The sequence below is a fragment of the Cicer arietinum genome, chromosome 3, assembly GCF_000331145.2.
Source record: "Cicer arietinum cultivar CDC Frontier isolate Library 1 chromosome 3, Cicar.CDCFrontier_v2.0, whole genome shotgun sequence".
NCBI classification, from domain to species: Eukaryota; Viridiplantae; Streptophyta; class Magnoliopsida; order Fabales; family Fabaceae; genus Cicer; species Cicer arietinum.
The window spans coordinates 59,257,031-59,273,720 of record NC_021162.2 but is presented as its reverse complement, the minus strand read 5'-3'; the positions used below and the strand labels follow the sequence as shown (position 1 = coordinate 59,273,720).

General features: G+C 27.0%; 2 protein-coding genes across 2 annotated transcripts; one reads left to right on the top strand and one right to left on the bottom strand.

Annotated features, from left to right (window-relative positions):
• Nucleotides 1-212: 212 nt before the first annotated feature.
• LOC101496174 (B3 domain-containing transcription repressor VAL1-like) lies at nucleotides 213-4,313 on the top strand. The gene is made up of 9 exons (XM_073366756.1): nucleotides 213-454; nucleotides 883-979; nucleotides 1,097-1,271; nucleotides 1,532-1,609; nucleotides 2,076-2,314; nucleotides 2,896-2,936; nucleotides 3,150-3,236; nucleotides 3,331-3,387; nucleotides 4,046-4,313. Exons 1-8 carry the CDS (start codon nucleotides 213-215, stop codon nucleotides 3,356-3,358), a joined length of 987 nt encoding a protein of 328 aa, XP_073222857.1. The 3' UTR covers nucleotides 3,359-3,387; nucleotides 4,046-4,313.
• A 72-nt stretch (nucleotides 4,314-4,385) lies between these two features.
• Nucleotides 4,386-8,188, bottom strand: LOC101496065 (probable serine/threonine-protein kinase PBL1). The gene is made up of 5 exons (XM_004492498.4): nucleotides 7,934-8,188; nucleotides 6,015-6,685; nucleotides 5,600-5,857; nucleotides 5,313-5,432; nucleotides 4,386-5,224 (listed from the first exon to the last, which is right to left on the bottom strand). The coding sequence occupies exons 2-5, from the start codon at nucleotides 6,642-6,644 to the stop codon at nucleotides 4,598-4,600; spliced, it is 1,635 nt and encodes a 544-aa protein (XP_004492555.1). The 5' UTR covers nucleotides 6,645-6,685; nucleotides 7,934-8,188; the 3' UTR covers nucleotides 4,386-4,597.
• Between the last annotated feature and the right edge of the window lie 8,502 nt (nucleotides 8,189-16,690).

The window sequence follows — 16,690 nt, the reverse complement described above, 5'->3', positions numbered from 1 at the left end:
ACAATTTAATAAGGCAGAGATTATTTTATTTGTTAAGTGTGTTCTGTAAATTAAATCTGTTATTACTTGCATTATTCTTGAATTTCAAGTGCAAGGAATTAACAATGACTGTTTCACAGTTTTCAAGCACTAAAAAGGGTGAGAGTTCAATTTCCCCTGCTATTGAAGAACTTGGAAGCAATTATGAATCATCTGAGCCAACAAAATCAGATATGAAAGTGAAAGATGCATATGAATCATTGAGTATGTCCCCTATTGCCCCTCCTTTTGGAAATTCAATTTCCTATGGTGAAAAGGAACAAAGTAAAAGTTCAAAGTCAGAGAAAAATGTGATCATGGCATCACCAATTCAAGTTGCAAGTCCCTTATCAGCTATAAGAAGACCAAAAAATCACATATATCCCCGTTATTTGCCTAAGATTACTCATCAAGAATTACAGCAATTATCTGGACAGTATCCTTTACTTTTTTAATTTTTTTTTTAATTATAGGTTACATTTTATACACGAGTGATCAAATTATATCAGTATAATATCTAGATATTGTTATACTATTCAATATTTATTTTTCTTTCGTTTAGATATTCATATTATATAACTGATTGTTGATTGCTGGATTAAAAGTTACTATGATACAAATCATGTCGTTTAATTTATCATTGAGAAGTATCAAAATTATCGCAGATCGATCAAAATGAATAAAATGTTAAACCTTAATATTTCTCAATGATACTTAAAAGCAATTTTAAATGAATATAAAAAATTCTGTAGACATGATTTATGTAATAATAACGGTGTAACAATAACCATGTATTATACTTATGTAATAAACTTATTGTTGGAAAAAAAAATTTGTTAACCGTAACACAATGATGTGTTGAAGATTAAAATGTACCATTGTGCCACTATTTGAGAAGACACTAACTATAAGTGATGTTGGTCGACTTGGTCGCATGGTTCTTCCAAAACCATGTGTTGAAGTAAGTTTTGCACTAATTAATAAGCTAAATTTTGCTCTTAATGACCAATAATTTTAGTCATTTTTACAAAAAATTTCTATAATTTTGTTAGAATTGAAAGTGGTATGAATTTTGCAGACATATTTTCCTCCTATTTCACAACCAGAGGGCATTCCGTTACAAATTGAAGATGTGAAAGGGAATAAATTGGTGTTTCGATTTAGATTTTGGCCAAATAATAGCAGCAGGATTTATCTATTAGAAGGTGTAAATCCTTGGATTCGATCTATGCAATTGCAAGCTGGAGATTTTGGTATATTTTGTTATAAATTCTTATTTTCATCAATAGTCAATTTATTAATATATACACCCCCACATGCCATTTTTTATAGACCAATATAAAAAATACTTCGTCGAAATCCATTTTTTTGTAGTGATACCTGATTAGTCATGTGTAAAAATGTGATTAATTTAGTTTAATTAAATATTTAATTTAACTCACATTGAAATTATAGTTAATCATATGGTTAGAAATATACATAATGTTTTCCTTTTACCAAAAAAATGTTGCAGTGACATTTAGCCGGATGGAACCTGGGGAGAAACTCATAATGTGGTTTCGAAAGGCTTCAATTTCTTCTGATCAGGTAACCGCCAACTCAAACCTTAAAAATTAATACTAGTAAAATTCTTGTGCAAGATAACATAGATGTAAGGAAAAACAACTAAAAATTTAAGTGTGAAATTGTGTTATGTGTCACTAGAGAATGACATTTTAGATCTATGATCTGGTTCAACTAATTTATTTGAATTTATGTATAGACATAACATTTGTGAGACTGTATACGAGAGACAAATTATGACATGTACCTAATTGTTTTCAACTTAACTCTCTATGATAGTTTATAAAAACAGTTTATAGTTTATATGCAAATAATTTGAGTTTATTTTATTTTATTTTCTAAAAATGGTTTATATCATAAATGTTTATGAATTTGTTGCTGTAAGTGATTGCTGTGATATATCATCTTTCAGTCACTAAAGGAAAGTGAAGAAACCACCCTAAATGTGGTGCCTGAAAATGTTGCTTCAGCTAGTGATGATGATATGAGTTTGCATGACTTTACTGTGTCTAAAGGCTTGAAAAGAGGTCTGCCACAACAAGAGCTAGTTGCTCATGAGAAGAAAAGAGCATCTGACATTGATTCAAAAAGTAAGAGGCTGCAGCTTATTGATAACCAAGATCCATTGATGCTGAAACTTACTTGGGAAGAGGTTCAGGGTTTTCTTCAACCATCCCCAACAGTTATCCCAAACATTGTGGTCATTGATGATCATGTTTTTGAAGAATATGATGTGAGTAAACTATTATCATAGCATGTCATTTTATGAGATATTCACTTTTTATTTGCAAATTATTCTTCCTGGATTCTATTTTCATTTTTTATTTTACATATACTATTATATTTTCATATATTGAAACTAATTCATTCTCGTAAGTGTTTTATGTCACTTTTAAAATTTTATCTCTTTTTAACGTGAGACTAAGATATTTTTTAATATACCACTCACACCCTGGACTTAGTGCATAGATACTTTTTGGTGGATGGCTGGAATGAATATACTCTAATATTATATTAGATTTTTTTCTATATTTGGTGTTTTATACTCTAATAACATATACTCTGATACCACCTTTATCATTCCTTTTAATCTTTGAGGACTAGTTTAATGACAAAAATCCATGAATGATTAATGTGACAATGCTCTTATCCATAGACATTGAGTGTTTACTCAAAATTTAATTATACAAACTATTGAAGTATTAGTGACATTAATCTATGGAGGAACAAATTGAGTAATACTGTTAACTCAAATTTATTATACAACTTTGTGTTGGTGTTGACTGGTAATTAGCTATACTTAAATCCATGCAGGAACCTCCTATCATAGCAAAGAAGGGTATATTCATAAATAGGTAAGATAAACATATGTGTCAGTGTTTCTGCTAATTATTCCTAGTTCAAATTTTCACTTACTACACCTATTTTCTTATTTTGCTATAGAACATTGTAAAAAATTTATACTTTGTTCCAACTTCCATGTCAAGCCAAAGTACTAATAGAGCAACCAATATATATATTCCTTAGGACTAATTGAGTATTTCATTTGCATTGTGATTGAATCACAGGATGAATGAGCAATGGATACAGTGTGATATGTGCTCAGAATGGAAGAAGTTAGAAGGATGTGTGGAGAATTTATGTGATCAAACAAGGTAAACATAATAAGACTTTCTGTTTATGGTTCAATGCAATTTTTAACAAATCTTGTTCTTAGGAGATTTTTAAGCTTTTGTATTATGTCATCAGGTGTTCATGCTCAGCTTCCATGAATTGAACTGGATAATCTTTCTAAAAATGAACAAGGTAATCATTAATTTTTCTGAATGTTGTATTGATAATAAATTTAAATGTAGCTGTTTGCCTTGGTCCTGAAGCTGGTTTATAAAACAGATAAGTGATTAATTGGTTTTAAAAGACCAACCACCGTTCAATTGGTGGGTCTGTGATCGTAAAAATTGATTTTGAATAAATTGATTTCGCCTAAAAGTAAGTAGAATGTAAATTGATTTATGTTCGGATACATTTATATAAAAGTGAGTTGAATAATAAATTTGAGATTAAAAATCAATCAATGTAGGAGGTAAAAGCTTCAAATTAGAATTATAGCATATTTAATTTGACCATGAGTACGTGAAAATCACGGTGTACTACTGTAATTTTGGCAAAAATTATATTTTAGAGTTTCAACAAAATCATAATTTTACCGCAATTTGCCAAAATCAACGACAATCCAAATATACACTCAATTGTAGAAGCAAAATTAATTTTAATCAAAGATATCAAACATGTCAAAACTAATTTTACATGTCAAAACTAATTTTACATTTCTAAAATCAATTTTCACTCATCCATAAGTGAAACCATACAATTGAATTTATGATGTTTTTTTTAATTCCAGCTAAGCACTTGTAATTTATTGTATGATGAAATTTGATAATATTGTTGTGATTGATTTTTTCAGATTCCAATAGCAATGATTTTGATCTAAATGGCCTATGCAAAGAGCTGGTTTTTGACAATGGCATCAATTGATCTTCTATGTAGCTAATCACATCTGGTGGGTGAAGACTTTCATTGTTGTTGAAGTATATTCATAATTTAGTTTGATTGGGATAGTGATGAATTATTGTTCCCAAATAAGTTTTCTATTCAAACTTGTACTTTCTTTGGGAAAAATTGTTGTTATTTTGAGACTTTATGTTACCCTGTTTTATTAGAGCTGTCACTTAAAAAAAAACTTACTTCCCTTTTTCTAATTGTCAAAGAAACCAAAATTTTGCTACCAGGAGAAAGGAGAAAAATGCTAAAACTATATAAATTTTCATATATATAAATAGGGTTATTAATTGAACCCAATTGACCAACCTTTGCACTATCTACAAAAGAACATCCTCTCGGCATCACACTGAGGGATTAAAAGGTGGAAAAACCACAACTTTATCTCCTATAAATTTGTGTTGAACCACATAAAAAAATAATTAAAAAAAATAATAAATGAACATTATATAGACAGTCAAAATCCTTCAACACTAGCCCTCCTCGCCGAGGACGACGACTTGCGGCTTTCTTGCCTATCAAACTCTTCCAAGGAGAGAGTCGAAGAACATGCTCGAGGTGGAAGGACAGGCACCCCGGACCATCTTGGAGGCGAAATTGGTACCGGTGCTACTGACGGCCGTGATGGAGAGAAGCTCAACCTAGGTGCAGGGCAGACGATACCATTAAGACTTGGCGATCTCGACATTTCTCTTCCAGATAATGCTGCTGGTTCTTGCAACGGGAACCTGCAAGAGTATTTCAAATCCTGTATCATTTTTAGATTCTCAACAACAGTTCTCATGGTAGGTCTTTCTGATGGCTCCTTTTGAAGGCATCTTTGTGCAATGTCGGCTATTGTTCTTGCTGCTTTAGAAGGAAAGCGGCCTTTAAGTTGAGGGTCCATGATCAACGATAAACGATAATTATCCGCTAGGAAAGGTTTGCTCCATTTGACTAAATTCCTCTCTTCCTTCGGGTGACGGCTATCGAGATTCTTTCTTCCAGTAAGTAACTCCAGAAGAAAAATTCCAAAGCTCCACACATTGCTCTTTGGGGTCAACATTCCTTTCTCCAGTGTCTCCATCGATAGGTTTCCAACAGCCTGAAAAAAATTAAATTCATAAATAAAACAAATATTCATGATAAATATGAAGATGATAAGGTAGAGAACATTAGCTGCAAGTACTTACAGATGAACTGCTGGAAATCTCTTCCTCAGGAATATGTCCAACACAACCATATCCGGAAAGCTTAGCACTGAAATCTTTGTCAATCTGTATGTTGGCTGTTGAGAATTCATTATACATTGCCTGCAGACATAAAGAGCTATATTAACAAAGATAAAGATGCACACATAATTGTTAAATAGGTCAGTGGAAACATAAAACTAAACAACACATGTAAACAGATAAAGCTGACTCGACAGCATGAAGTTTCTTCAGTTCAATATATCCAATATGATTTTCATACTAATTACCTGAAAAGGCCCTTCTTCGTGCAAGAAAGTAAGACCTTGCGCAGCACACATTGCAATTTTCATTCTTGTATTCCAATCAATTGATGGTCCATCAGATCTGCCATACAATAGGCGGTCCAAGCTTCCATGGTATAGTCTCTCATAGACCAACATTCTATGTTCTGAACCATCGCGAGCGTGAAATCCTAGCAATTTACAAAGGTTTGGATGTTGCAAAGATGCAAGAGTATTAACCTCGTTTATGAATTCCTTCAATCCCTGAAAAAAATACATACTTTTAGATGACTCTAAGATAATAATGCAGGCCTTATTTCTTTATATTTGATCATCTCTCACTATTAAGATGACCAATTAGCATGCATGCATGAGAATACCAATATATAAAATTATAGTAATGCAGTACTGAGAAAAGCACCTGAGGTGATGGGTGAAGACGTGTGACAGTGGCTTCAAACTTCTTTGAACTTGAAGGATCATCACCAAAGTAAGCTTTGTATATGGTGGACGAAAGACATTCTGACATGCATCGATCAGAAGAGAAATTGTAGCAAGCAGCGGCAATTTCCTCATACGGAAAGTTCCGAAGTGACCCAGTAGGTGGAAGCGGCAAAGGTCCAGAAGCATGTAGAGGACCACTAGCAGTCCCCAACTTAAAGCTGCCGATAGCCTTCAATGCACTTCCCCCCTGAGGAGATGGAAGTGGTAAAGGTTGTGGACTAGAAGACCGCTGCTCCTTCATTGATCCTCCTCGGTATTTTGATTCTTCTTGTTCCTCATACTCAATTGAGGCCAAAGCATCTTGATCTGCTGCATCAAGAGTCGATGGAGCAGATAATGCTCGTATTCTATTGCTAGTGACTTTATTAACAAGTTGAATGGGTTTCACTGTGGTACTAAAACTAGGAGGTGCGGATCGTAGTGAGCGAGTAGGAGGTTGAGGTTCAGGAAGTACTGAAGGCGCATGCTCGTTATGGCTTACACGTTTTACATATACAAACTGATCGGACTTCTTCTTCTTGCTCTTCAATACAGTGAAACACCCCATCCTTTGTACAGAACTAGGCTGTTGTATAGAATTGTTTATCTCTGCAAAAAAAAAACAAGATAAAATGAGCATTAATTAAATTTATACATCCCAAATAAACTTAGTATAGTTCAACATGCTACAGTTTGACGTCCCTCGAGATATAATGCTAATATATATTTTCCAAAGACATAGTCTCGCAATCCATTTTAATTCTCATCAATTATGAGGTAGGCACTTGATAGAGTAATGCTTAAAGGAAAAACAAGAAAAAATGATAAATAGATCGATGTAATTGGAATACAACAGAACAGAACAGAGATTCCTATGATTCCAACACAATGCCTGTCATTTAGTATGTGATTCTAGCAATAAAATGCAACTCCATGTGATCTATATTCTGAAATTAGGACTCACATTGAAACAAATTAATCAAATTGCGATTCATGTGATTCAATTATCAAGTGCCTAACTACTAATATATGTGCATCAGTGTTTCATCATTAAGTTTCCAGTAATTGCCCAATTTGATCCTCAAAAGATTACGTTGGTCCTAAAATGATGATTTTGTTGTATGACATAGATTTGGTTTTAGTGAACAGTAACTTTGTGCTCACATCTTATTAACTTAAAACAATAAAACATACACAATAAATGGTAATAATAATGAAATAATAATTTGTGAACCTATCGACTCATAAGCCTTATTTCCAACATGTGCATCCATCACGATCCAAAATAAATGGTCTAGTAAAATTACTTTATTTCTCTAATTTCACCCAATAATTTCTACAATTATTATTATTATTATTATTATTATTATTATTATTATTATTATTATTATTATTATTATTATTATTATTATTATTATTATTATTATTATTATTATTATTATTTTCAAATAAAGGAAAAAAAAATAGCAAGTAAGCAAAATGCTTATGTGCAAATAAATAAAATTACCCAATTGCTAAATCCTTAATATATCCACATACACAACCTTTCCAGAAGCTCAACTACATAAAAAGCAATTCAGATCCATAAAATTTTAAATTTTTAATATAAGCCCAAATATTCAATTAATTTTTACTATATCAACGCCACAACATTAAATGAATTTTCCAAGGTGGAAAACTTCATCCCCGCCAATAATTTTCCAAATAAAAAATAAAATGAATCATACTGTAAAACAAGTCTATTCCAGAGATTGAAGAAAATAATCAGAGAAAAAACACACAAAAATCCAAAGCAAAATTGCAGAGAAAAAACACGCAAATTGCACGAATCGAGGACAAGGAGGAAAATGAACGAACCTGGGGAAGAAATGGTAGCTCATGCAACTCAAAGTGAAGCGATTCACGGCAAAGAAAATGGTAAAAAAAAATTGAAACTTTTTGTAGTTTTATTCGTCGAGGAAAAAACCCCTTATCGAGTCAAAGAAAGCAGATTGGAAAAGCTGTGAAGTGAGAAGATTTTAGAGAGAGAATGAAGAATATTGAAGATTGTAGTGAGAGAGAGAGAGAAAGAATAAAAAAGAGTATTATGAGAGAGAAAATAGAAGCCAATGAGCAGTGGTCAAACCTACCCAACACACAGATTTATTTAACTCATTAAAATAATATATTTTTCATTAAACACCAAACAAGATCTGCTTTTTTTCCAACTTTGCCCTTTTCTGCTTTTACTTTATTTGGCACCTATTTTTGGGTTTCTTCCTTCAAATTTCAAAATGACTTTGAATGCTTTTTTTATTTATTATTAATGTATTGTAAAATTATTTTACATAAATAATTACAAGTATTTATTTATTATGTGCTTATTGTCTTAAAGAATTACAAATTTATATTTACATATTAAAATTAACAACCCTCGTTAATATAAATTAGTTTACATTTTCGATACATATTCATTTTATTTTTGTTACAATTATAAATGGATTCATTTTGAATTTTTGACTGAAATCTTTGACGGGTTCAGTTTTCTTTTTATGAATTCTACCTTTTGACCGTCAACTTTTCTAAATTCTGTGATTTGTTACGTTTTGATTTGCTTTTATATAACTTTTACTCTAGGGCTCTGTTTGAGAGTTTTTATGGGAGAGGAGGGGTTCTAATAGGAGAGGAGAGGGAAAGAAATTATATTTTTTTATGGGATATTTTTGTATAAAATAATAAATTAATATTTATGATTAATATGTTTCTAGTATTAAAAATATCATAACAATATATTAGATTCAAATAATTTATCAAAAATTTTTTTAAATTTTTTTTATTATTGTTTCCTTCGTATGTAGAGCGATTTTGTATAATAAAAAATAAAAAACTTGAAGTCTTTTTCTTCAAAGTTCTTTCATTCTTTCTATTCCACCCTTCTTCTTTTTTAAAGCCTTCACCTCCCTCTTTTAAACCCTCAAACAGATCCTAAAACAACTAATGATATTATCAAAATTTCAACTCCATTTGCAATTTAGTTTCTAATAATTATATAAGTTATTGTTATAATTTGCAATTTTAATTAAAAATCATAATAAATTAAAAGAGATTCAAAATGCAAAACTTAAATTTTTTGTCTCTCTATCTATTGTTTTATTGTATATAAATTTTAGATTAAGTATCACTCGCGTTTCCTTAACTTTCAGTTAATATTTTAGTTATTTATTTATTTTTTCGATTTAGTCTTTATTTTAATTTTAAGTGACAATTTGATTGTTTTATATTTTAAAATATCAACAATCTTATCTTTTTTTTTTACAAAAATTCAAAAAAATTATCAAAATTTTCAAATAAAACCATAAAATTAATAATAATCGTCAATATAATACAAATTTCATCAAATGCATAACTCAAATATTCAAATAAATTTATATTTTCATCTCCAACGTCATCAAATAAAGAATGAAAATATGAGTTTTATTTAAAGATTTAAGTTATGAATTTGATGAAATTTGCATTATATTGAAGATGATAATTAATTTTATGGGTTTTGTTTGAAAATTTTGACATTTTAAATTGTTGACATTTTAAAACATAAAAGATTAAATTGTCACTTAAAATTAAAATAAAAGGGTCATATCGGAGAAAAAAAAAGATAAAAGACTAAACACTTGTTAACCAAACAAAATCATAGTAATGTAAAAGATTATATAGTGGTTGTTGATAAATATTTCCTTTTATATTTAGACCATAGACACACAACATAGAGTGTGTGTTTGGATTTGACATTAATCGGGATGTAAACTTGCGTTCGGGCATAACCAACACTTTATGAGGGGTTTGTTTTATGGACTACAAATTTATTCTTTGGAATGTGACTTTGAAAATTTTATATTCTCATTTTTGTTTTAAGTTTTAAAAATTTATGTCAAAAAACTTTTTATTCTAAAGAATAAAATTGATTCATAACTTTCTTCATTTTAATTAACGTGGAAATCTTATATTCACATGAGAATAAAAGTAAACACTCATAAATTATCTTTTATTATACTTTTGATTTGAATGTATATGCTACTTGAGTTTTAGTGTTTTTTCATGGTTCTAGTTTATTTTTCTTTAGTTATCACAAATCATTCAATTCACCACCCAAAAAAATTATAATTCACCAAAAAAAAAATGACAAATCTTCCTCAACAATGCATTGATCGTTAGTTCTTTCTCTTCAAATATTTATTGACATAGTAACTTTTTGTATGGAAATTCACATGTCTAACTATTTATTACTCCTACATATTGTATAGTATAACTTTAGGATATTACAGCTAAGCAATGTTTGAAGACGATATACATAATAGAATATACGAATTATTATTTGAAAAAAAAAAGACATACAAGTTATTTATAAATTTTTTGAGATTTTCATTTGCTTTAATGGATCTTTGAACTTCTCTTATTCAAAATTCCTACTCACTCAATGCACTTGTCTCCTTTCTCATCAGATCAAATAATTATTGATTGTTTGAACTCTTCAAAACACGAGTAAACCGTTATTTTAGTTTTTAAAATTGACAAATTTTGTTATAATAGTTCCTTAAAAAAAGAGACATAATTTAAATATTTTAAAATTTTATTTTTGTAATTTTATTTTTGTTCTCCTTTCATCCGACAATATTTATTCGTTTTGACACTTTTACACATATTAAAAAAATATTATAAATGAAAGAGAGAAAATTATAATTTTACTAATTTATCTTTATCACCTATTTTGGTGTATTCTCATTTATTGTAAAGTGGAATTAATTAGAAGGTAGAATTGAAAAGAAAAAATATATAATTAAAGTTATATTGAAAACTAAAAGTGATAATATTTTTAGGATAAATATTTTTGACAAATACAACAATTATTATAGAACGGAAAGAATAGTCTTTTATGGTATATAACATCAACTGTAATTCATTTATCTCTTAACTATACTTAGTTGTCATTAATTTTGACACATCAAACGATATTTAGCATAAAATACCTCTAAATATCCCACATTATGTGACAATATCATTTAAGTTTCTCAATATGATAACAGTGGTCAATTTTTATTAGACATGTTATTCGGGTGTTTGTGGTGATGTAGTGTTGTGTGTGTTAGCTCTCAAAGGCTGTCGGCATCCTTATCATATGTTTGGATTATATTTTGTTCCCAATACATCTTGTGTTTGGACTTACCTTAATTTAATATAATTTGCTTGATTGTTTTAAAAATAAAACTCCCTCAATGTCTCAACTTATTGTCATATATAGAAGCGTATAATTAGATTTTTTATTTATTTGATTAAGTAAATAAGGATAAATTTGTAAACATAATAGAGTTAAGGATAATATTTATAAACAAGAGTTGAAATTTTTTAAATACTTAAATTTTTATATAAGAAACTAATTATGCATGTCTATGACCGTAAATTGTGATATTGAATGACTTAAATGATATTGACACATCACAAAGAAGATATTTAAAACGTATTTCATGTTAAATTAGTGTGTAGCGTGTCAAAATTAAAATAATAATTCAAGATAATTAATAGATAAATGAATCAAAGTTGACGCTAGATATCAAAATAATTAATGGAGATAAAATTTATAAATATTTAAATCATTAATCTTCTTTCGAAAACAATAACACCACCGACCACTTTCTAAGACCAAAGTGGTTGTTTACTCTTCAAAATATGTGTTTTAATTATATTCAGTTATATACACATAAAGTTGTATACTCGATATGTAAATATAAAGTTAAGATTTAATATTAGTTTATTAGATTTAAACTCGATATCTCTTTCTAAAAACTCATTTAGTGTTCTTTAAATTTTATTTAAATATTTTAAAATAAACAGAGTAGAATAAAATAAAGTAAAATGGAGCGAAATAGAATAGAGGTTATATTATATTAATTGGATATTTTACAAATGACCAGAATATATAAGTCATTCTATTTCATACCTCATATTTGAGAGAAAGAAAAGTGAAGGTAAGAAGTAAGATGAGATGAAATTGATAATTCGCTTAACTAGCATTGCAGTAGTGGCATTTGTAACCTCTATAAATATTTTTGTCGACTTTGAATGGGTGGAGGTAACTGAACTATAATGACTTCAATAGGAATCTAAAACATCTAATAATTGATTCTTCTATCGAATATAAGACTATGTTTGATAAAATTAGTTTATAATCGATAATTTATAGTTTATTAGCCGCTAAATTAGTTAAACTTATTTGGTAGAATTAATTATTTAATTAATTTAAAATGTAAAATAACATATAAAAATATTTTTAATTAAAAATAAATTTTATCAATTAATATTTTAAATATTTTAAAAGCAGTAATTTAAATTTTATTTTTTTATTAATTTAAAATTTATCTATCTAATATATAGTTTTATTTATTTATTTACTTTAAATTAACATAAAGGAATTATTTACTTTAAAATATTAATTATTTAAAATTTAAATTATTTATAAATTATTTTTAATAATTTAAAATTATAATAAATAAATTATTTTCATTATTTACTTTAAATTTTATTTATTTAAAATTATTTATATAAAATTATAATAAATAAATTTTAAAGGGTGAAAAAAAATTAATTACAATAATAAATATAAAATTGGAAGAAAAATAATAAATTATAAACTTATAAACTATTTTAACTAACTTATTAAAAAACTTATAAATTATAAGTTTATAAATAATTATTACTAAATAAAACTTTTTAAGCTATAAATTATAAATTTATTTTTTTGTCATACTAAAACTAAGTATTTTTTACTCCCCTAAGTGTTTCAATCTAAAAATGCTTCCGCACTACTTTTTTAGTCTTGGTTTGTCTACTGCGCAACCTATATATTATTTATTTAATTGGAAAGTAATAAAATTAAAATAAGTATTTAAGGTCTAATCTTATGTTTTTCACTGTTCCAACACATTTTAAGACAATTTAATAAAAATAAAATAAAAGCCTTATTTTTGAACTAAATTTCTAACTCTTCAAGATTAGGTCTAGAGTCTCCACTCTAACCTTGGTTCAATTTTGACATGGAAACAAAATTTGAATCGATAGAGGTGAGATTTGTTTGGATTAGTTTTATTAAAACTCACACCTTAGATAAACCGTTCATTTTGTCTTTATTTATAAGATTTTACGACATTTTAAAACATATTAAAAATAACTATAATAATTTATAAGATTAAATTTAATTGTTAAAAATCGAAATTGTTAAATTAAATATTATATTTTTGAGTTTAAATTCAAGACTTTATAGTTGTATTTAAATTTATTTATTTTTTATCTATAGATAAAAAAAATTATAATATAACTAATGTGTATAATTTATATATAACTATTGTCAAATTACCTTTTGTGTATAAAAGTATTAAATATTAACTTTTTATATTATAAAATAATTTTATAATACTCAGTCTCATTTTAAATGCATCATTTGAGTTATACATAATTATTAAAAAAATAATTAGTTATTTTGATTTTAATGATGAAATAAGTTTTATTTATTTAAATAAATTTATTAATTACGGTTATTGAAAAAGATTAATAAATTTAAATATAATAAATAAATGTATATTAATAAAAAAAAAGTAATTAATATTATATTAATTATATATAAATAATAAATAATTTAAGACAGAAAAAAATGATAAATACAACATTTATTGGATGTAGTACATAAGAAATAATTTTTTAAAAAAGATAATAATATATTTAAGAATTTACAAATAGTTTTATATCTAGGAACAAACAAACAAATGTTTCAAAATATTTTCTAATTAGAGACATGAGGGAGTAAATCAATTTAAATGATTTGAATTGGATTTTTGAGTTAATTATATCGTTAATTTGGTTTTCTGAATTTTTAACCTATCTGTTGTACATAGGTAAAAGAGTTCGATGTTTCCTGAACAAAAAGGACCTCTTGGACATTTCAATTTAACCAAACAATCGAAGTTAAAAGGAAAAGAAAAATCATGGTGGGTCCATGACCAATTTGGTCATTTCAAGATACTCCACGATTTTCAAACGAATGTTCACCTTGTTGAGGGTGACAGCCGGGTCAAAGAAGTGAAATTATTATATTCATTTTCAAACAATAATTAAAAAAAGCAATTAAAAAAAGCGGCATGTGTTGGTCAAACAGAGCCATCGAGATAGGTTTTGACTCTAATCCTTTGCCGTCCGATTTGCAGACCAGCACTTAAATCAACGGTTTTAAGAATCTAGGTGGGTCCCACTGACATCAACCTATTTGTCTTTCCACACGCCGAGTACGTGTGGCAATTTCTGATTTAATACTAATACTCCTTTATCGGCAGGTCCGTCTTTTATTATAAGCATATGCTTTTTTTTCATTTTTTTTAAATAAAAATATTTAATTATAATTTTAGTCTCTTTATTTTTATTTATTTATAAAATTAATTCATCTATTTAAAAAATTAACAGTTTAATTTTTTTTTTAATATTTTAACTAAAAAATAATAATATGAGATATTAATTTTATGGGTGTTAATTATTTTATATCATCTTATTATATGTCAAAAGTATCTCAATCATCATTTTTTAGTTCAAAAACTTAAAAGAAATATCAAAAGTATCGACTTCAAAAATAGAATGATCAGTTTCGAGAATCAGTAAAAATAGAAGAACTAAAATTACAATGAAACCAACAAAAAATTAACGGAAGTTAATATATTTATTTTATATGTTAATATTCTTGAAATAATATTTGTATTTAAAATATATTAAATTGATTTTTATATTTTAAAATAAATTAATAATATTAATCATAAATATATTTGTAAAAGTAATAAATATTTTTATAAATCAAAATTATATTTATATTATACAGGCAATTTTTGTTTTCTTCCAAACAATGCTTATAATAAGAAAAACAAGTAATATTAAACCCTTAATGAAATCATCAAGTATTTGAAAAAAAAATCATCAAATTAGAGATTAGTGAAATACTACCTCCAACCATATACATAGAGAGGATCCTATTAAATAAATTACAAAAATTAAAAACATTTGATAAAAATATTAAATTTGTTTATAATCTTTTTTATATGTTTATCCTTTAAGAGAAAAAAATTATGAATGCTTTGTTTGGAATAGCCAAAACATGAACTTATAGCTTATAAATTATAAGTTCTTACTAACATATATTTGACATAAAAAATAATTTTAACTTTATCACAATGATAAATAAAAAGATGAAGAAATAATAATAAATATGACAATGCATACCTCAATCAATTTCTTGTAAGATGAGTAACATGAATTTTTTTTTTTTTTTGCAAGAAATTAAATAAATTGGCTACGTTCATCGATAAGAAGATATACGTGAAATTGTGAACTAGTTGGTGAGTTATTTTATATTACATAAGCATAAAAAAATAATATAAAAAAGTTATAAATGGAATAAAATATAAAAATATATAAGCTAAAAGTTCAAACACTACTTAAAATAGCATATCAGAATAAACTATAAGCTGGTGAGAAAAACCTGTTTACCAAATACATATCTTTTAATCCAACAAGCTTATGAGTTAGTTTAATAAGTTATAAGTTATCTTATTAGCTTTACCAAATAGTGCCTAAATCAAGTAGCTTATCAGCTTATGGCCAATCATTTTTGCTTCCAATTTTATCTTTGTTATTGTAACTAATTTTTTTTATCCTTTATAATTTATTTATTATAAATGATAGAAAATGATTTTAGTTAGAGCAAATGTCTCACTGTTAATTTAGATTTAATTTTGTTTATAATAATGACCAACTAAGCTCTCTTTGAGGGTCTAAGATGAATTTTGTAAATTAAATATCTTTTACTATGTCTTAGCTTTTTCAGTTTAATCTTGATTACTTATTATTGTTGAATTAAAATTTTCTATTGCTATAATCACATGTTATGATTGATCACCATTTGTATATTCTTAATCAATTGGTTGTTATTGATTATATTGCAATCAATTGGTGGATCTATAAAATAATTGAGACTATAAATTATTGCATGACAAAATTTAATTTTATTCTTCTAATCATTCAACATTTTTATGTTTTATGTTTTTCTTAAATTTAAACTCATTGCATGACCAAACAAAGGATTAATTTAAGAAAGAAAAAATATTAATCATGAATAATCAAACGAGTCAATAGTCTTAATAAAAAAATTATTAATTAAATCATTAAAAATATTCAAATAAAAATACACTCGAGGATAATCAAAGTTATATTTACTCTTAGTCTAAGTATGTTTTTAACACAACAAATTTTTACGATAATGTCTAGTCAAAACAATTTGAACATTTTAGTGCAAACAAAACAATTAGTTGTCATACAATAATGTCTAAGTAAGTTGTAGTATATGTTTTTCGAGTCGAAACATCGGTGAATTAGATGAATAGATCTTGCGTTCTTTGACTACATTATGGTAGCAATTGAAAAATCTAAAGACTTAACATCTATTAAAATTGAAGAATTGGAAGGTTCTTTAGAGGCACATGCGATGGATGCCCATAGTGGCCAAAATGGGTCGAAAATACCATCCCCACCCCAAAAAGAAAGATTATTTTCGAT